Source organism: Falco cherrug, chromosome 14 (genome assembly GCF_023634085.1).
Source record: "Falco cherrug isolate bFalChe1 chromosome 14, bFalChe1.pri, whole genome shotgun sequence".
Taxonomy (NCBI): domain Eukaryota; kingdom Metazoa; phylum Chordata; class Aves; order Falconiformes; family Falconidae; genus Falco; species Falco cherrug.
The window spans coordinates 3,445,405-3,467,052 of NC_073710.1; the positions used below are offsets into that span (position 1 = coordinate 3,445,405).

At 39.8% G+C, this 21,648-nt stretch overlaps 1 protein-coding gene across 5 annotated transcripts in view; it reads left to right on the forward strand.

Moving 5' to 3' along the window:
• ESRP2 (epithelial splicing regulatory protein 2) overlaps positions 1–21,648 on the forward strand; it is a 59,785-nt gene that overhangs the window by 3,581 nt on the left and 34,556 nt on the right. For 4 of the 5 annotated variants that reach the window (XM_027813298.2, XM_027813301.2, XM_027813299.2 and 1 more), the window contains exons 1-3: positions 9,518–9,651; positions 9,865–10,017; positions 10,979–11,107. In XM_027813298.2, coding sequence (XP_027669099.1) covers positions 9,883–10,017; positions 10,979–11,107 — 264 coding nt within the window. In that variant the 5' untranslated portion in view covers positions 9,518–9,651; positions 9,865–9,882. Of the gene's footprint in view, positions 1–6,586; positions 6,765–8,022; positions 8,138–9,517; positions 9,652–9,864; positions 10,018–10,978; positions 11,108–21,648 lie in introns of those variants that run through there. The other variant, XM_055726695.1, reaches the window with a different exon arrangement.

The following is a 21,648-nucleotide window of genomic DNA, read 5'->3' on the forward strand; positions in this document are numbered from 1 at the left end:
TCAAATATTTTTGAAAAATACATCTCATGGTAAACATTTCCCCAGAACTTTGCGTGAACTATTTAACAAAAGCTCAAAGACAGGTGATACGCACTGGCTTTGCCAGCCAGCCAAGATCTTAAGATGGATCCGTTTATGCTTTTTTATCTCCAGTTATCTCTCTGGAGTATAGGCGACTGCTCTTAGGGTTGCACAGTGCAGGAAGTGCTAAGTATGTTCATAAAGGTGTGGCTTAGCTCCCTAGCAATTCCATGGCAACAGGGCGTAGTAAACTAGCCTTAAGTAAAACAAACAGGCTTTGTGGAAATCAGAAGTTGAGAATGCAAGCTGTTCACATCTCTGTGATTAAAGCAGCTAATCTCTGATTGAAGGTGGTGGGCTCTGCAGGGAAAGGCTTGTTCCCCTACACCCAACAGGTTCACAAGGGTTGAACAGATAAATCTTGTGCTTTCAATACCAATGCAAAGGAATGTTTTTTAAAGTCATTTTTGCAAGAACAAGAAATTGAATTTACACATTATTTCATCACAAACATAATGTTAAATAAGAAGAAAAACCCAGTATCATTTATTAAAAATCTCATCACCCTGTACAGAACAGCCCATCTTACACTGACAGGAAAAGAGCAGAGCCCATAATACTGAAAAAAATCTCCACCTTTTGTTATTGAGCCCTTTTGCCTTGTTTTCCCCAGAAATTGTTCTTTTAACAGTACAAGTTCAGCTCTTACATAAGGCGAAGCAGATTGCTGGGACTTTGATCTAGCTAGCAAAAATTGAATTTATAGACAGTTTTCCCTTCTCCAGGAATCTGGATGGCATAAGCACGTTTTTCCTGCTATAGATACACCCTAGATATAGATAGATAGATATAGATATAGATATAGATGATATAGACAGGGATTCCTGCATAGATAGAAAGCAGTCGAGAGATCTGAAGAGGCAAGACCTGATCTTCACAGTCTTACAGCTTCTACAGACAACAGTCTATACAGAGTAGGTGTCAAATGCTACCCGCTGTGACTCATCCGTAACAGTGATAGCCAGCCTGATTGCCCTCAGTGACAGCTGCAGGTGTGCAGCAGTAACTGGCCGGAGGAAATCTCCATGTCCCCTGAGGCCATGCATTCGTGACGCTACAAGGCAGCAGTACCCCTTTTGGTTTCGCATTCCCATGAGTCACTGTCTTGTTTTTGCCAGACTGTTTGTGGGACCAGCCTCCGAACCAAATGAGGGAATGGATCCATCTTAAGGAATGCTCCACCAAGTTGAGGTGGTGTGGCACTCCCTGTGGTTTTAGCTGGATCAGACCCAGCTTTCTGAAACTGGATCAATATTTCAAAGCTGATTGATTCACGGTGTAGCGCCACAAGTAGTAGTGCAGAAGAATCAGAGGGGACAATGAGCCATAGGATAAGAATAATATCTTATAAGATATTTATATAAAGGATAAGAATGAATAGCTGAGTCTGGATGAACAAGGTATGCCTGTAATTTATATTTATGTCAAACATTTTATTATGATACATGTGGCTGAAGTGTATGGTTTGTCATATGTGACAGGCCCAACCAACTCCTGACCACCCCCATGTCATCAGTAGAGGTATGTTTGTTTATAGTGTATACTAGGGTTTAATCTATCTGAAAATTAACGGAGGAATAGATCGGACTCCTCTGCCTCCATGCGCTTACACAAAGCAAAATGCTAGAGAATGGAAAGGAGCGGGTGAAAGATAAACTTATGTCCTAGACATCTACTTCCCCCAGAGTGTTAGCAGTAAGTTCACCCTAGTCACTGCGTAGCCGCAACCAGGACGTGCTGGGCAACTTTGTCTTGCCTGTGCCCCAGGATTCTTTCTCTTTTCCTCACCACCATATATTTCAGCGTAGAAAAGGCAAAACCTTGATGCATGTTAACTATGTCACCCCAAGGCTGAAATAATTACTTGAGAAAAGCAAGGAATGACTGAACAGAAGGTGACATTTCCCATCAAACAAGGGTGTGCCACATTGGCAGAGGGTTGTGGATAAGAAGGTGTGGTGGTACTGGCACTTATAAAACAGCCCTGTCATGGTACGTTATCACAACTCCAGCTTACTGTGAAGGGAAAGGGCAGAACTTCTTGCACCTGCCTGCCATGTGCTTCGTTATTATCTGTGTTTATAAAGCAGTTTTGTGGCTATTAAGTATTAAAATGCACTGAATTGAATCATATGGCATCTTAAATTTAAAATTTCTGCAGTATACCAAAGGAAAGAATCTAGGTAGAGCTGTACTCTTTTTTTTTTTTTTTCCCCCTTTTTTTTTTTTCATATTTTTGTTTTTTACTTGAACACATTTACTGACTGTGAAATATGTTACTTTGAGAATGTTTTTTCTCAGGAGTTCATATCACTCTCTAGTATCAGCCAGATGTATCGGTAAAGACACTACTTCCATCTTACTTCCACTGTCTATTCCACAGTATTTAAAATCTATCATCAGGCCAAAGGAAGAAGCATATTTGCTCAACCATGCTCAGAGGTTAAACTGAAGAGAGGATTTGTTGAATAGAAACAAGAGAATGTGTTTGAGTAAGAAACTGAGGACTCTACTGACATAACTGTAACTATATAATACATTTCAGTGTAAACTAGTCTTCCATGCAAGCAATTGGATCTAGAGGTGCTGTAGAAAAAAAAGAGGTATCTTTGCAAAACCTGTAGTTGTCTTATCAAGTTACAAATGGTAGAGCAGGAAATAAACTCATCTAATCTTCCTAGAAATTGGCATATTAATTCTGCTAGAGTCTGGTAGCAACAAGTCAGGCAACTTTTTAAAGACCATGTACTTACAAGATAAAGGTGGTAAAAACAAAAATACAAAAGTGTATCAGAGGCCTGATTCCTTGGGGAAATTGTTCCATCCTTGTAACTGGAGACAACAGGACCTCAAACATGTTCGAAATCCCCCTGTCAGATCCCAAGTATGTAATAATGGTAGTAGAAATGAAGTGGAGCAAAATAAACACAATCAAGATGAAAGACCAAGAAAGCATTGAATGACAGGTCTTCTATCATGTCTGTTTTGGACGCACATAATTGTATTCATCAGGTTATTATACAAAATACTTCGATTAAATGTTTTTAAAGCCTAAGTACTTCAACAGGTGGTTAGGTTTTGCTTAAGTTTTGCATTTGTATTTTACTTGTATTTATACTGCGGTGAGAAAAAGATGTGCATTAGCATATCTGTATGTGGAATAAGTTTAATTAAATTATAATGAAGAAACAGGTTAAATATCAGAGCAGCTAAATCAAATGGGAACGAAGTATTGTAGGAACACACCCTCCTTTTTTATCAGGGTTTTAAAGTAAGCTGAGAGCTTGTGGTACAATCTGAATAAAAAACCAGAGCTTAGTAATTTCTGCCAAGATACTCTCATGGGGCTAGTATTGGCCAGTTGTCAGTAAAGCTTGAGAAAATGTAACTTGCATAAATTCATTAATTGTGTAATACATACAGTTGGGTTTTTTGCCTTGAGCAGTTTGGACTTCCAGTATACAGTCCTTTGTATTCACTTGGGGATCAGTTCTTTCATCACTGCTATATTGCAGAATTGATTATTAGCTCTCAGTAAGTAAGATATAGCATGCAGATCTTTTCATGTAGGTAGTGACATTCCTATTTCTTATGTTGTCTAATTAGTTTTTGTGTTTGCATGCAAGGCGACTGGAGTTGGATATCCAAAGTTCCAGGTTGCTTTGGCTCTCTGACTTTGAAACATCAGTGATTCTGTGTTTCAATGAACTTGCGAGAACTTTCTAGGTCTACAGTGTGAATGCATTTATGTGGGGGAAAATGGGCGGCTGAATATCATTAATTCAGTGAAGGAATGAATACAAAATTTCTTTTGTAAAAAGTTAAAGGACTGCTGGGTTTCCTGTCTTGCTATTCCTATGACTGGAAGTCTCTGAGTTTCTCTGTTAAATATGAGGCATAAAATGACGCAGACTAAACCCTTCATGTAGACATCAGGTCATTCTCATTTTCTGTTATGAGTTAACCACTTGATTTTTCACAAGAGGATATAAGGTTTATCCTGTTGAACCTTAAGCATGCAAAGTAATTTTAAATTTTCTTGTTTATAAATTAATAAGATTATTTTATTTAATTGCATTTAAATAGTAATAAATCAAAGCCAGCATTTTGGCTTTTAGCTATTGCAGTGAATTATGTAATTAATATATGTATTTACTGGTTTTGCTGAAGTGTGATAGTGGTGGTAGCAGGGATGGTGGTAGTGGGTTTTTTTCTTTATAGCTGGTGTAACAACTCATTGTATTCAACCTCATCATTAATTTTTTACTGTTGGATATTCAGTCACACTGACAGATTTGTAAACTGCTATATCCTTTCAATGGACAAAGGGAGGATGGTTTAGTAATAATAATAAAAGTAGTAAGTGGTTTAATCTAAGGCTGAACATCAATTTGCTTAAAAACCTGCTACAGAAATAATATTTTCCATTGCATTTCCATTTTCATATTATACCTGAGACTAGTAAAACAGTGACCAATTGCAGTGAAGATTTATTTAGGCAGGTTCTAGGGGCAGTAAGGCTTCGCACAAAGTGAATTTTCGGTCACAGGTAAGGTAGATTACTACCTGAAACTTTCACTTGCATATTCATCTCATTAGGTAACAGAAATTGTATCACATGGCTTGTCTAACCACAACTTGAAGATCCTGTCTCAACTAGTTGCAGTGAATTATTTAAAAATTTAGCAGTGAGATCAGACTAGCCGCTAGGAGGTTTCTCACCAGCAAAGCAGTATGGCATTGGAACAGGTCATGCAGGGAGGTTTTCAAGACGCAGTTAGACAAAGCGTTAGCTGGTTCAGTATAGTGTTGGCACTAGTCCAGCTGTGGGCACAGTGTTGGGTAAGAGGACTTCCAGAGGTCCCCACCAGCTAACGTTTCAATAATTCTGGTTCCAGAAAGCTGTTTAGTAAGTTATTTGAAGGAAAGCTGCATTTCTGATGAGAAAAAAAATTAAATTCACTGTGTATTTGTTGTAAACTGTTAACTTTAATGTAAATCTAGAATAATATTGATGAAAGACACTACTATGCAGCATGTTTTATCTGTCCATAAATCTGATAGAAAAGTAAATGCTTAGATCTTTCAAAGCCTGATACCTGTAATCTAGAGAAATGCGGCCAAACAGCATACACTTGCACGCAAATGGGATCTGAGCATGTATAAAACCTTTGTAGGATTAAGACTCTGGATTGATTGTCATCCCATGAAGGAGAGAAGCTATGTAAAATAATAGGGGAAGTAATTTATTTTTTTTTTATTTTGCCTAGTCACCAATTCTATGTTTTAATTTACTTTTGAGTCAATAGAAATTAAATTCCAACTGGTACAGGATTCTAAGTGAGTGCTTTCAGAATGGCTTGATGGGGCTAATACATGCAAGCTAATACTCCATTGGAAACCACCTTTCTGAAGCACTTCTGCACATTGCCGAGCTTTTGTGAATATCCCAGTGGAAATTATTTCATGTTTCTACACTGCATTGTAATCATGACAGACCTACCAGGCAGACCGAAAAATCAGATCTCTCTAAACATCTGGACGGCAATCAAAGAACACTGTTAAGCAGTTGTTCCCATGCCCTTTCCCACTCATTTGCTGTTAAAGAAAGGATGCCAGAAAATTCTTTACATATGGGTTTATGTTTCAGGAATTACACTAAGCTCCTCCTTCAGAAAAGATTGCTACAGTTGCTTATAATCCCATCCAGGAGCCAAGGACTGAAAGGGTGTGAAATCTATATGTCTTTTCGCATTTACCTGCAGCTCACTTACAGAACTTTTACTTCCTGTGCCAGTTCAGTTTGGAGGAGCTGAGGCACACAGATAATTTATTACTATCCCTACTGTGCAAATAGACACCAAAGTCCATACTTCCTTAATTTAGCATCTCTGTTTCTCAGAACTGCAGAATAATTTCAGCTAGGAGAGACCTCTAGAGGTCATTTGGTCCAACCTCCCTGCCCCACCAGCATGGCCAATTCTGAAGTTAGACCCAAATTCAAAGATAGTTCATTTTTCTCAGGGCATTTCAAACCATTTTACAAGGTTAAACATCATCATAATCATTGTCTTCTTTTTAACTGATGAGTGAAATATTTGTAAGGAAGACAAATAACTTCTCAATATTATACAAGTTCAGAATAGAAGATTGACTTCTAGTTTTCCTGAAAGGTAATTAAAGTATTGCTGAATGTGGCCAGGATATTACTCCAGATCTCATGTCTCCAAGTTTCTTACTCCTTTTATTAGGCTATAATAAAAGGGCTTCAGTGATCAGGACATTCTGTCCACAGGGGTTTTTAACAATACTGTAGTAAAGGTAAAAGGGGTGGTGTTGTTTTCTATTTTTTTTGTCTTTGTTTGGCTTGATTCATGAAGCAGTATAGTGTGTATAGTGAGAATGAATTTGTCACTACAGATTTGTCCGTTGCAAGCACAATGCGTTTAATGAGCTTCTTCATCATTCTCATGTGATCTAACTGTAAATCCATTCTATTTTCCAGTTTTGTTTGTTTGCTTAAAAAAGAAACAAAATAATCACAATACTGAACTTGCATAACAATGAATGTCCATCTTGAAAACTTCTATTCTCCACCCAGTTACATTTATGAGACATTATCCTTGTATGAAGCCTACAAACAAGAACCTCTATAAATATGCCTGCCAAGATGAAAGCTAAAGGTGAGCAATAACTCTTTATTTCAGCAAGATCTTGGTTACAAATTAACTTTGCTAATGCTTAGTGTACAGAGGCTTGTCCCACATGTTGTTGCAGGAAATGGATCCTGTTGCTGTTGGGTGAACACATACGATGTCATTCCTTTAAATTTTTTAGATCAATAACATTGCAGAGACTGGTATAATTAAGGGTTGCATGCAGAGAGATGGAGGGTTGTAGATAGGAGGTGAATGGGAAACTGGTTGCATAATCTGATACTTGAAAATGTCTGAAATCCCAGGAAGGCCAGCATTTATTTAAATTTTTCTTTTAAACATTTTAGAGTATGTTTGAAGTCCATTTAGCTAGAATAGTTTTGAGAAGTCAGTTACAGTAGAATTATATGAGTCAAGATAGTCTAGGAGTAGAAACCAGATGGGTTTTGTAGGAAGAGCTACTACATTTTATTAGATGAGCTAATATAATTGTGAAAAGCATACAAGCTTTTGGGCTCACTAGCCTCTGATACCATGCATAGATCTGAAGTAAGTTTTCAAGGGTCTTTGGCATTGATATGAATAGTACTCCTTTAATTTGACAGGTTGCTGTAAGTGAATTATGCTACCTTTGTCTTTCACATTAGATCCTAAAAGACAATTGCAAACGTATTGGCATTCTCTGTGCCAGTTCACTGAGGCCTGTGAGCATATATGTCAAGCTGGCCAAGAATAATGACGTGTATGATCTTCTACAGAAATCTGCTAATTATAATCCCTTTTCTACGAAGTAATTACATATTAGGGCTATGAAATGACACCCTCACGAAGGCAGCTAAATTGTAGCAGACTGGTACTTCTGCGAACATAGCTACAGGTAAAATCTGTGTGTACATTTGCGTGTACAGACACTGCCTCCCCCAAACACCCCCATGGTATATGTGTTTTCAGGAAGAGTGAAATAGGTTGGATAAGAGGAACAGTTCTCACACTTGAAGGCAATGGTTTTTTATGGTTTTTATTACAGACTTAAGGAATAAGAATCATCCCATACACAATGAACAGGCTGTTATGCTTTTATTCAGGTTTTCATTTTATGAAGGACTTCTAGACATGTATTGACAGAGGAAAATACAGCTGTTGTGTAAATTCAGCGATGCCAGAAAATAAATTGCTGAAAACATTTTGAGTATATAAATATATATGTTACAAATCCAAGTTTTCATGTCTGAGTGGGAATTTGCCCTTTCTGTAACAATGATCTATCTCCAGGACTTTTTTTCAGGCAGCTGTGCATGTGAGCAGCAGAGACAACAGCTGAGAGGCATTAAACAATTACCCTGTAATGTTCAGTGAGATACACCTGTGCACTGTGAAGCTCCCTGCATGGCCTCTGCCAGGTACATACTTGCAATACATGAATTCTAAGATAATTCACATGAGACAGCATCTTTGCTGTACTTCACTTTCATTGAAATAAATGGAAATAGTCTTGGTGATGGTGTTAGCATGTGAATCAGTGTTTGCCAAAGGAGGTCCATAATAACTGCTATAACTAACCAACTATAAAATTGGCATGTTAAGAAGAGAAAATTTGATGTTAATATTTAAACCCATCAGACATTCACAGTTAAATGTCCAGCTCTGCATTTTCCTATGGTAGACATCAGTAGCTAAATAGCCGCACCATTTTTCATTCAGTGAAAACTGTATTTCAACACAACACTAATATTAAAGTACAAACTGAAGATTTAATTGATGAAAAGAAAAATTATGACTGATCTAACTTGCAGCATTTGGACTTTAAAAATGGTTAGTAACTCATCAGTGGTGGCAGTAAAAAAACCAACAAACCACCAACCAAAACCATGGTCAAAACAGTTTAGAGGCTTTTTGATTGTTATGTCTGCTTTAAAATAAATTTGAGTTTGACAGTATCTCCAAAAATTGTTTCATTCCCCGGTGTTACAAAGATTACTGCTGCTCCCATTGAGCAGAAATGCTTATAGTAGCTAAACTAGGTGGTGGTTTCCCATTGGGGAGTCTCCCCCGTGAACCAGAAGAGATGTAGAGAACAACTGCTGGCCGTGAGCTGCAGTTAATGCCCAGGAGGCAGTTCTTCACCGAGCTGTTGCAGGGTAGGGAACACAGGGCTTTAGATTTCTATTTTGCAAAAAGTCCTAGATGCACTCATTCTCAAAACCCAAAAATATTTTACTAGGACCTGCATTTGCAAACCGTATGCAGAGCAGGCCCTAAAATGCAAAGTACCTTCTGCCTGCAACAGCCCTTAAAGATTCCTGTATAATACTACACTTGTATTATACATTAACGCTGGCCTCGGTAGCTCAGTGCAGGCGCAGCAACGCGCGCAAAAGGCGATTAACGAGCAGGTGAAGACTCGCGCGTGTCCCAGAGCAAAGCCGTCGGTGGTGTTTGAGCCACTGCACGTGTGTACTCCTCAGCTTTCCGACAAGCCGGGCGCGGCTGGAGCGCAGGGAGCCCCGCAAGCCCCCCAGGGGCCGCGGTCCCGCAGAACCGAAAGCAGGTAAGAGGCGCTTCCTACAGGCGGAATGACCGAGGGAAAAGGGAGTTTTCCTCTGATCTGCCTCAAAAACCAATCAGGCCGGATCCGCCAGGCGCTGATGCTCCCTGCGTCCCTCCTACACCTTTCGCAGAGGCCCAATGGCCTTGGCCCTCTGGGAGATTGACTAGAGTCACATGAGCTGCACCGAGGGCAGGTAACTCAGGAGAGGGAAAGGGGAAGGGGGAAGGGAAAAAAAAAAAAAAAAAAAAAAAAAAAAAGCCCAAGCCCAGGCTGGGCTTCTGCCATGATGTCAGAGGGAAAGAAACCCACAGCTTGCTAATTTCACCTCCCAATCAGCCCCGGGAAGAAGGAGATCACCGGGAGCAGGTAGAGATGCGAGCTTTCTCCATTTTTTTTGCCTCCAACACCCTCCCTCCTAAAGAGCTCTTTCTCCTCTCTTGATATTGTGACTCCTCGTTCGCTCCTTTCCCCTTTGATCACTTGGAGGTAGGGGGTGAGCCTTGTGGGGGTTTTTTTTTGTTGTTTGTGTCTTTCTTTTATTTTTTTCTCTCTTTTTTTGACCTCTGCTTTTGATTGTAGTTGTTTCCCCCTGTGGTCATGACGGCTTCGCACAGTGACTCTTTGGTGGTGTTGTTTGGGGCAACAGCTGGTGCATATGGGGCTAAACTGGGTTCGGATGAGAGGGAACTAATTCTCTTGGTGTGGCAAGTTGTGGATCTACACAGCAAGAAGGTATGGCTTCGACACCCGGTCCGAGGGCGCGTTGCCCGGCCGCTCGCCACCACCCCGCAGCCGCTCGTTCCTTTCGCAAACGCACCGAGGGGGGGGGGGGGGGCTCGGGGCCCGGCCCCGGGGGTCCCTCGCTCCCGGGTTATTCCCCCTAGAAAGCTCCCGGGTTTAGTCCTTTTGAAAGGAAGAAGTAACTTGGAAAGAAAGTTTGGTCGCTTCCAAACCCCCCTGCCCCCCGTCCCCCTTTGCACGTCTGTAGCTTCCAAAAGATCTATGGACTTTTGAACCTTTAAAACAAAAAGCTGACCCCCCTTTCCCCTCCCCGGCCCCCCCCCCCCTTCCCCCCGCCCCGGGCTGCAGGCGTGGGGCTCCCCGGCAGCTCCGCTGGGTAACCGTTGGACCCTTTGCGGCCTTGTTGCGGGAGACTTTTTTTTTTTTTTTTTTTTTTTTTAATTTTCTCAAACCCAACGTTCAGATAACCTTTAAGACTTCCATGAATTTGTAGGTTAATCTGAAAATACGCGCTATTTTTTTTTCTCCTTCCAAAAGCCCTATCACAAACAAGCCCCCCCCCCCCCCCCCTCCCCAGGGCTTTGATAATACAAACACGACTATCAATTTCACGACTAGATTCGGGAAACTGCGTTCATACTATGAGATTTCTCCCTTTTGCAGTTTCCTCCCGCAGAAATGGGCGCTCGGTGCAGGAGGCATGGCATGGGAGCGGGCTGCGGCTCAGCGGGGCAGGGAGCGCGGCTCTCCTGGGGGGGGGGGGGGGGCGGGGGGGGGAACCGGAGCAAAAGGTTTCCCTTTGTGAAATCGCCAAATGCTTTTGCCTCGTTGCGATCGTTATCGGGGACGTGATACTGCACCTTTCTGATTTTTCTGCGGCCTGACCGCCTTGTTAAAAAGAGCTACCTTGATGGTTCTTCACTTCTGTCCGTAATTTCTGAAATGTTTTTAGGTGGGGACGCTACATAAATCCCTGGTGAAAGCAGACAACTTGGACTTAACGGAGCAGTGTCGCGAAGTGAGTGGCTTAACACCAGAGGGGCTGAGCAAAGCTGAACCACTGGACCGGGTTCTTCAGCAGGTGAGGTGCTGCTGTGGGAGCAGGGGTTATTCAGGGTGAAGCCTGGGGACAAGACTCAGTTGATCTGATAAAAGAAATAGACTTTAATTTTGCCTTTCGCTTTGAAATTGCTAGCAAGTTGTTGTGCTTATTTTAAAGTAAACCCAAAGGAGACCTGAACCATTTGAAATGGGAACTCCATAATTCTGAGTTATGTGCAGTACCAGAGTATTTGAGCTGATGCACTGGTCCTTGGAAGATCTAGCTCCTGATTGTTTTGATGGGTCTCCCTTTATTCCCAATTTTTCTTAATCAAGCCTTAAAACAGTAGGCCAATAAGAGCACTATTTAATTTAGCAGTGCTAATCACACTTTCAAAATCCAGGTGGCGTGTTTTAATCTATAGGTTCACTGCTATAATGTGTATTCAAAAACTTGACCTTTTCTCCTTTGTTGTTCTTAAACTTAGTTGAAATCTTCAAAACTGTACTTTCATAAAACATCAGCTGTGCTTGTTGTGTATCACTTTTCTAGATGGGCTTGGTTTAGTGGATTATGAAGTGATTGGGTTTTCTGTTTCTATGATTTGCTCTTTGGCTCACTTAATATCACACTGAAACAGGAAACTGTAAATTTGTATCATCCTCGTGGTTCAAGAGGCCCCAAGTTGCCTAAGAAAATTCAATGCAAGTGGCATATAGGTAGGCAGTTCCTGAGCTTGCTTGCTTTCACTGTATTTTCCATATCCGAAATGTGCTTGAATGGAAAAATACAATAGTGCATTTTTGTGTAACACACAAAGCTGGCTTTCCACACCTTGTCTGAATCATTCGTAGGTGTGTTTCAGCAAGAAACTTGCTTAGGCGGTAGAACAGGTTCATGTTGCTGTAACTTCTGGTGACACAGATAACTTGGCAGACTAGGTCCTAACCCTGTCTGATATTGAGTAGTTAACACTTGCACTCAGGAGTATCTTTGAAAATAGAAACGTGTAACTTCTGTGTGTCTTGAAATCTGTCAACATTAGCTGCAGATGGCGTTTATTCTCTTTCTACTTGCACTAGTCATGCTAGAGTCCAAAACCAAGAGGTGAGATTTTTTTTTTTTTTTAAGCTTCAGAATAACCCCTGAGAAAATGTGCAGCTGCAGGTTTGATCTTGTCCCAGATCTTGCACTAAAGACATCTGGAACAGCTTAGCCTAGTACACTCTGTTTACCTTTATAACAGACACACTTTAATTATACTCAATACTTTATGAGAGATTGTATCTTATTGCCGTAAATTGCACTGTAGGTGGGTCTGCTTTAGCAAATAAACGGAAATACTACCTTTGTGTGTAGGTGGGTAGAGACTCTTGAAAAACAACCATTTTTTTCCTTTTTGTTTGGCATATCTGTGGAGCTAAATAATGATTTTGCTATTAATTGCTGGATGCCAGTTGTGATGTGGCCAGTTCCATTGTAGGTCTTCTGAACACACTTTACCTAAGCTCATCTCCATTCTCCATGTTTCCTGACTCGGTGAGATTTAGGTGAGAATTGATTCATCCTCCCACTTGCAATGGTGGCAAAAAGCACAATTCCGTGTTCTTTAGTACTAGATCTTTTTCTGCATTTTTGAAGATAAGTCAATCCATATCAATTGCATTGTGTATTTTAAGGATAACTCAGGTATTTGTCAAAACATACTTTTTTTTTTCTCTCCCCACCCCCCCCACCCCCCAAGTGTTTTGATTAGCAAAAGCCCAGGTGGGTGAAGTGGTTATTTGAAAAGGCAGAGGAAAAGGAAGTAGACTCTTACCTTGATTTGAGATAATGTTATAGAGTATGTGAAATTAGCTTTCCACGCCCTCTTTGGATTGTGCTAGAAAATTTGATGATGTAGCTGAAAATCACTCACTTAAGCACACATCTCAGTCATGGTAATGAAAGTTTCAGTGCCTGCTTCTGGCTTTTGCCTTGTGTTCCCAGTCTCTGCATGTAGAGGGAAGTGAGAATCGCTAAGCACAAATCTGTTGTAATTTTTCTCTGGTCTCTCCCAACCTCAACCATTCTGTGATTCTGATGCTGTGATTTGTAACTGGTAAGCAGCAGATCAGCTACTGTGGGTCTGGAGTTTTTCCACTGATAACAGAAAGCCTCCATTTATTGCCATTTAGTTCACTTTCCAGCAATGATAGGGTCTACCAAAAGCCTGTAAACTGTGGTTAAGTCTACTCTGCTTGTAACAACACAGGAATGATGCATCATTTCAATTTTACTTCGTATTCTTACAGTGTTGCGTCTCACATGACTTTCTACTTGAGTTAGTCTTAAGAAATATTCTAAAATATGGTTCCCCACTGATATATTTTTGCTGTGTAATTTTACAAAGTAAGATGCTGAAGCACAGTGCTCCCGAATAACTGAGCTGTTTTCTGCAGTGTATATTCTATACATTTTGCTGCAAGTTTTTAAATACTGTATAGGGTAATAAGCTTTTGATTTTGCAGATGCTAGTGTATCTATGGGATCCAGCTGTATTTTCTAATAGGTGATGTGCAGTGTTTTGATAGCTACGTTTTGGGTTGGGAGGGGATATCCAGATAATGTGCAAGTATTAGAGACAGTTACCTGAAGTCATAAAATGTGTGCCCTTTGGAAGCAGTCTGCTTGATGAATTCAGTTCAAAATGGCATTAATATTTTATCTCTGTTGTTGGACCAATAATGGTGAACTTACAGCTGCTGACTGGGATGTGTTGTAGTTGCAGAATGCTACCGAGTAGAAAAATGTGAGGATTTTTTTTTTTTTTTAACAAAGTAAGTAGGAGATCTCTTGATCAAATATGTATTTGGAACTGTCTTGAACCTGTGATGTAATTACCCACCCTACTTACTAAAGGGAATAGTGTCCCACATTTCTTGCGTTACTGGGACATTCTTACTAAGTTGTTCAGATCCTCATGTTGCAGGACTGGCTTTTTCAGCATGTTATTTATATTTTTCTAAATAACTGCTGGAGCTTTATGGTTTCCAAGCTTTTAAGGAAGGAAATTATTTTCAGATTGCTCTCTGAAACCTTGCAGGAACGGAAGCTTGCTTTTAAAGAACAAAACCAAAATGAACTTTGCCTTTTTCTCAGCCCCATTACTCTGTCATCAAAAAGCTGACATCTTCATGGGCTTCTCTGATTCTAGCCATGGCGGTTGGAAGTTAAAGATAGAATACCAAGTTGGAAGTGTGGATTTCTTAAGCCTTCCCATACAGAAAACCTGGCTGAATCAGCATGACTTGCCTTAAGACATGTTAGTTTCCTTTTGCAAGGCAGTATTTGCATGTCTCCCTGACAAAGGATAAGTCTCAGAAGAGCTAATAATTTTGGAGAGCTGTCTGTAGTATTTAGCTGTAATTACCATCTTTCTTTGAACGATATATATAAAAGGAGAGGCTCTCATGAGAGCTGGCTCTGGTTTTGAACCTATTGAAAGCATCCAAACTTAATCTGTGGATTGACATTTAAGTATTAAAAAAATTGTTTGAAAGACTGACCTACTCTTGCTATCTTTCATCCCATTGTACGTTGAATGCAATACACCAATGACAGATTTGATTCATACACGTAAACATAGAAAGACAAAGCTGGGCCTTTTTTCCCCTACTCCTAACTATGCATAAACTGAAAATACTGTTGGGGTTGCCACTTCATCAGGTGATAGCAAATTACCAGTTCTCTAAACAGCCTTTGGCTGCCTATTGATCATCCAGCTGAGCTGCAGGTGCAATTTATTTTCTCACATATCAACAAATACAGCAAGAAACAAGCTGGTTAGATGAGCATTTGGAAACAAATGGGGTTGGGGGAGAGGTGGAAGAACCAGTGAATTCCTCTAACCTGATAAACCTGTTACAGCTTTTTTTTTTTTTTTTTTTAAGAGGAACTTGTTCTGCAGCCTCTTCTTCACAAAGCACTAGCAAAAAGTTTTCTTGGCCAGCTTACCAGCTGTCACACCTTCATTTTGGATAAATGATTTTTTGAATATAGTTTTTTTTTTTTATACGCCTCTGAACCTTCAGACTGCAGAAAGAAGCCTCAATATGCAGGAGGTGGGCTTTTGGCTTTGGAGGGGTTTTTTTTGGAGGGGTGTGTGGGTTTTTTCTTTGTTTGCTTTTTTGTGAGTCTTGTGGTTGCTCTTCCAACTTCAGATTGGTGACGGCATCATGTCAAGAAAACTCCTAACATAGTCTGTATTTTTGAATGTGTGCTGGGTGTGAGTGCTGAAGTTTTGGAGCAGGTGTTTGACAAACCTTTGGCAAGTGTTACTGAGCCGGCTGTTCTCTCCACAACAAATACTTAGGGTGTAGTTTCACAAGATTTGGCTTCAGCAGTGAAGCCAGCTTCTTTCTTGCCCCTACACCATACTTTCCCATCTTTTTGTTGTGTCAGTAAAACTCTTTGTGAAGCTGTGCTGTAAACAGGAGCCCTGAAATGAGCAGGTAGGGTGGGAACTTCTAAGCTGCTTTGCTGTCCAAGCTCACGTCCCATGAAGCTACACCCTTTGGTTGTACTTTCATGATCCAACATGTTTGATGGTGATACCAGCCTAAGGTATTCCTGCCCCCGCATCATGTTCTCAGCTGCAGTTGTATGAAAACTTTTTAGTGGCATTTTTCACTTGGGTAGGTGCTGCTGCACGGACCTCCTTCACCTGGCTTCTGCCAATGCAAAATTTTTCAGGACTGCATGTGAAACTGAGGCAGGGCACTGCTCTGAGTTAAAACCAGCTCTGGTGCGGAGCAGTTCTGCCTGATGTACAGCGTGGCAGATCAGGTAGTCTTTCTGAGGGCAGTGGTAACGCCAAGGTGTGGGCAAGCAGTGTGGGTGAAAGAAGTGTTTTAAGACAGGTTGGGCTCCCAGGCAGTTTGTATTGTGAAACTGTGCCCTTGGTTGGGTATCAGCAGTGAGCGATGAGGATTTCCTGATAGACACAAGGCAGCCTTCAGGTTGTCAGGGCATAAACTCCTGCTCTTATAGGAGGGCAGAGTGGACTCTGGGCATGTAGCCTTATGCAGGGCTCTTACTATACATTAGCATCTCATAGCTCCCTACTTCCTTTGATAAACTTACATGAGCATTGCTTAAATTAGGTCTGATACCTAATAATCGTCAGTCTTTGTTTGTGGGGAAGTATGGATGTGCTAATGCATCCTGTAGCTGCTGGCTGTTACAGTGTGGATTTTTTTTTTCTTTGGCAATGAAAATGGATAGCTAACTTTTCTTTCAGAACCCTGGTTGTCATTCTGTTGTTGATGGTATAGGTAAAGTATTTTTTCCCTTTACAAATCCTCTGTGCTCCCTAGCTCCCACTACGTGATTGCTGAAACATTCAAATCTGTTCTCTTAAAAAGAGAAGAGTTAATAGCAGAAACAGTTCCTCTGTTATGTATATTATATATATGTATATATGAATATACATGTGTAGATCACGTGAATGCATTTGTTAGTGGCAGCTTTTATGTTCTGTTAGTATTGCATCCTTCAGAGAAGCTAAAGTTATCACTTTTCCACAAAACCTTTCACTTGAATTCCTCAAGTATTCCCTTAAACCTTGGTTTGTTCATATATTAAGGTGCTTTTCACCTCAAAATGAGCAGTTAGATAAAGAAATTTGTCTAAAGCTGCATATTCTTTTCTTTGCATGCATAAAAATGTGGTAGCCTTGGCTAGCTGGGCTGTCTTCTCTTAAAATTAAAAGTGCCAGCACTCATTAGAAGTGAATAATTTGGCCTTGTGATTTGAGGATGAGCCTGAGTAGACTTTTTGTGATAGTGGATGCTGCTGCTTGTTCTGGCGAAGTTAAACAGTAACGTTAAATCCCTTACCGAGTCTGGGTGCATTAGCATATATAGAAAAATAAACTTTACTATGACCTGTGCAGAGTAGCCTGAAATGCCTGTCTTCACACAGTGTGATGCTGTGCAGCATTTGAAAACTGTGTCATTAGGACATTTGAGTGTTCTTGCAGCTGTAATATTATAGCTGTATACCTGAATTTTTCTTGAAATTGTATTTGAGCTTTTTATTTAAAGAAAGCTTCATTGGAAGACAGTTTAACACACTATAGAAGCCTTTTAATACAGAGATTGCTGGACTACATGATCCTCAAAGACTTTGAACTTCTTTCCTCTAAACTTGCTGTACATAGGTACTGAAAAAGTCACTGAAAATCTGTTAATGAACTATTGTCAGGGTTTTGAGAGGTGACTGAGGAAAAATAAATGAGAAACTAAGGGATTTGTATCCTGCCATTTTGGCAAGAAGTATACATGCAGTGCTTCTACAGGTTCTTAGATGTTAACATTGAAGCATCTTAGAAAACTTTGTGTGGATACCGTGGATTGTCTGCAAACCTCTACTGCTGCTCTTTTCCTTTGGTAGCATTTTTTATGGTTCTTGTCGCAGCTTTTGAAAGGGTTGTACAGTCCTTGCATCTGTGTGTTGGTTTAGTTGGATTTCCACCCCCACCACCCCCACCCCCTTTAATTAAAAAAAACCAAACACCAAAGGACCTGGGTAGTGAAGTGCTGTCAAATGAGGGCAACATCTCTGTCAACGTGTTGCAGCACTTCTTTGCTGAACAGTTAGGTTTAAGACTGATGCATAGATCCTGGAATTGATATTGCTAGCAAAGCAGTGCTGTGGCCAAAACTGAAAATGCTGCTTGGAGATTAATATTTTTTTTTTTTTAGCAACATTATGTCAACCTTGTTTTATTGTATAATTTCTGTGGTTAAAATTGGAACTTTTGTGTCTCTTAATTGGAAACATAAACAGTAATTCTCCTACTTTGCATTCATATCTTTGCCATCTCCTGTCTGCTCTGGAAGAGCTTTATTTTTTTCTTTGTAATAGTTGCTGCTTTGCATAAAAACTGCAGAGATACAATGTTGTTTTCCATCATGATCAATTTCTGTTAGCTGCAGCCTTATTTCAAGAAAGGAGGAAAATATTGGTACTCTGAAAGGCTTCTTCATGTGTGTGTCCTAAGAAACATGACTGAATCAGAAGTCATGTTTGCTCTACAAGCCATTTTATCAGTGCTTTGCTCTGATAAATCTGTGTTGATGTTCTTTAAACTGTTCACAACTTACCCCCAATATACTTATATACAATAGACTCTGTTCTTGCTTTGTTTGTAAACAGTGGCTTTACTAATCTGCCCTTCATTCATTAGTTCCCCCTGCTGTGAAGGTGTGAGTTATAAGATAAATATTACACAAAAGGTATTGGGAATTGAAATTTAAATGCTCACCAGTTGTGATGAATGACAAAACACAGAAAAAACAACCCTGCTGGTTCTCCTAAAATTTTGTTTTAAAATATTTTAGTTTCTTTTCCCCCCTGCTGCCTTCTTTGTTAAGCTGCAGCGAGCAGAGAGGGGCAAAAAGTGTTGAGAAGTGGATATTGTGTTAGCATTAAAATGTTGGAAAGAAACTTAATTTTAAGGTTAAGGAACAGCTCTATTCTCTCTTGCAAAACCTTGGCTTCTGTGATGATCTTAGACACCTGTTAGCTTAAAAGAAAAGGTTCTATTACTTGAGCTCTAGGGCAGTCTCTGAATTAAGTTATCATTCTTACAGAAGTGAAATAAAAACTTAATTAGTGGTGTTTCCAACCTCTGGTTCTAATTCTAGAGACATTGAAGCATGTGCTTTAACATTGTAATGAATTGTGTAGACATTGGCAGTGTGTGAAATTAAATGTCTTTACAGAGGCTTTCCTGCTAAGTAATTCTGTTGCGGTGAATTGCACTAAGAGTAAAGTAGAGCTACAGTATGCAACTTGGGAAATAAAAGTGCAAAAACCACTGTGGGGGTTTTGCTTTGTGAGCAGATCTTACTGTAGCTGTGTACCTGAAAGCCTGAAAGTTAATTTAGGACCTCTTGGCAGCTGAAGAGAGACACAAAACAGTGTATAACACATCTAACATCTTGAATCAAATAACTGTTGGAGCGGGATGCATGGGATTGAGAACTGGAAAAGACATAGCAGTCACAAGAATATGACTATGACAGAGTTTGGGGGTTTGTTTGATTGATTACTCGAGTGTATTAGCCGATGTTATTTCTTAGAGCAGAATTAAACTGCTTACAGGATAAACTTTTGCGTATGCTTAAAGCATGTGAAATGGCACCATGTAAATATAAGTGGAGGAGAAAAAAGTTGCTGCTCTTGTGGTATGCTTAAAGAAATAAAAGAGAATATAAATTGAACCCCCTCTTCCTATAAACCTCAGATGCTGAGAGTTGATTACAAGAAGCTGTGTGACTTGCCTTATATTCCAGAGAATGCCTAAGTCTTTTCAGTCATAATGAACACACTTTGGAAACAAGGAACTACCTGAAAGAGAGGATGTAGTTCTGTAAGAGGAAGCAATGTCTAAATGATGTCACTGTTAATGTCCTTGTTCTGTATTGGACAGGTCTTAATCCCTTGGAAGTGTAAATCTTGATGTTACTCAGTTATGAACTGTTAAAATATTAGAGATGATAATTTCTTACACTCATTTTTCCTTCTTCCCCCCCCCCCCCCCCCAAACGATCAGTTCCTCATGTATGGGATTGTTGGCCTGATCTGTGAGTTTTAAAATTTTGCAGATTAAAGGCAAACTGATTTAGGGATCTGCTACTACTTTTCCATGTTTTCGTGAAAGCTTGTTGAATGAGAAAGGGAAAACTCCCCATTTCTGAATCAGAGAAGAGACAGTTTATAAAAGTTTGACTTTGTTGCTGATGTTTGTAAGGGTTTGAGCAAGAATCACTTGGATTCTTATATAAGCAAAGATACTTCATGAATCTTAAGGCTGTTATTCAGGAAAGGCCATGCCTATGAGATTTTACAGTATTAAGTTTAATGGAAAGGCAGGAATATGAAAGAATCTTAAAGGAACCTGAGTGGTGGATAATAGGTATGTCTTCCTTCTTTTTATGTCTTCTCTTCTTACTTTCCTTGGATATTACTACAAAAAAAAAACCTGAAAAACAACCCAACAGGAAAAAAAAAAAAGCTTTAATTTTGCAGGTATTGGCTATTCCCCTACAACTGGTTAAGCTTGCATTACAAACAATGAGGTAGTGTTGAGCAAATAGAGCAGTACCATGCATTACAGTCAATAGAGCCAGTGCTAAAGATCACGTTGCTAATGAAAGTTTGTCCTTGAAACAGAGGTAAGTGGGAGTGGGGGAGGTATAGAACACTGTGTGAGAGAGCTTGTGCTTAAATCAAGACTTTAGGAAATATAGCAGTCAGTGTTAATTAAAACCTAGAGTTTGGAAGGTATGTTCAACCTTGTCTTTCAGGCTGTAATGACTTGCTGTGTGAGTTGAGCTGATAGCAAGCAGCCTGTGAGGAGTGTGAGGCACCAATGTAATCCTGCTTGAAATGTAGGTAAAAGGTTGGCAGAGTATGGATTGTTTTGCATTACTAATATTCAGAGTTTCCTTTTGCTTAAAGGCAGACTCATGAATAATCTATGCTAACAAATATGAAGGTATTCTGCAAGATACACATTTTTTTGTGTGTTTTTTTTTTGTTGTTTTTGATAGCTAGTGGGCTCTTTCATACAGTTTAATTTAAAGGTGAAAATTTATTTTATCTCAGTATTTCCTTATTTAGCAGTTTCCTGACACATAATATAGTAGTAAAGCAAGTCTAGAAACTGAAATTCTTATGTTGCTGGACTGGGGTGCCTTATCTTACACAAGGGTAACTTCAAGTAGCTTATTTGATGGAGTACTCTGCATATTTCAACACTCTCTTATTAAAACTGATTGTGCTTTTGAAGATAAAAGCTGTGACCTGATTGCTGTGACATTTAGATGGTCTGAACCATGGTCTTGCCTTTTATGCTTAATGCATTACTTGAATTAGATGCTGTAGATACCATAGCTGGAAAGCATGCAAATAATCTGGTGTTGCAAACTTCCATCTAAGAAATAATTAATCAAAAATGGTCATAAAATGCTCAAGTAGCATGGCTTGGACAGATCTTTGTCTTGGCAGAAGGTTAGATTTTTGCATTCTTTCCTAGGAAGAATTAAAACTTTTAGTTAGCTATTTACTTTGTCCCACAAAGACCTAAGCCCAATTTAAATGAGCCAAAGAAAAAGAAATAATAGGGAAGTTTCACCCTTAAGACAGTCCTGAGTCACAGTGGTCTGTTTTCAAAGCTCTACAAACTGTCACTGGGCAGATAAAGCTTGACAACTGTTGCTCCATTTCTGTATTACGTATCCTGCCTGTTGCTGAACCATGCTAAACAAACTTACTTTTATGCAGAAAATGAGCTGTAGGCTGCCCTCACCTAAGCTTAGTTTCCAGTCCTTCTGTGTAATTCTGAAGGAGCATGATTCATTCTAAAGTGCTGTTCTATGTTTTGTTGAATGGAAGGATGTGATACACTTGAAGAGTACCTTCCATTTTTCTCCCTTGAACTCTTGCAATCAAGGTATACATGGGCTGTGTGGAGAACTCTGTGGTGACCTCTGTGATGACAGTGAGGAGGACAACAGGGGACAGGGTGC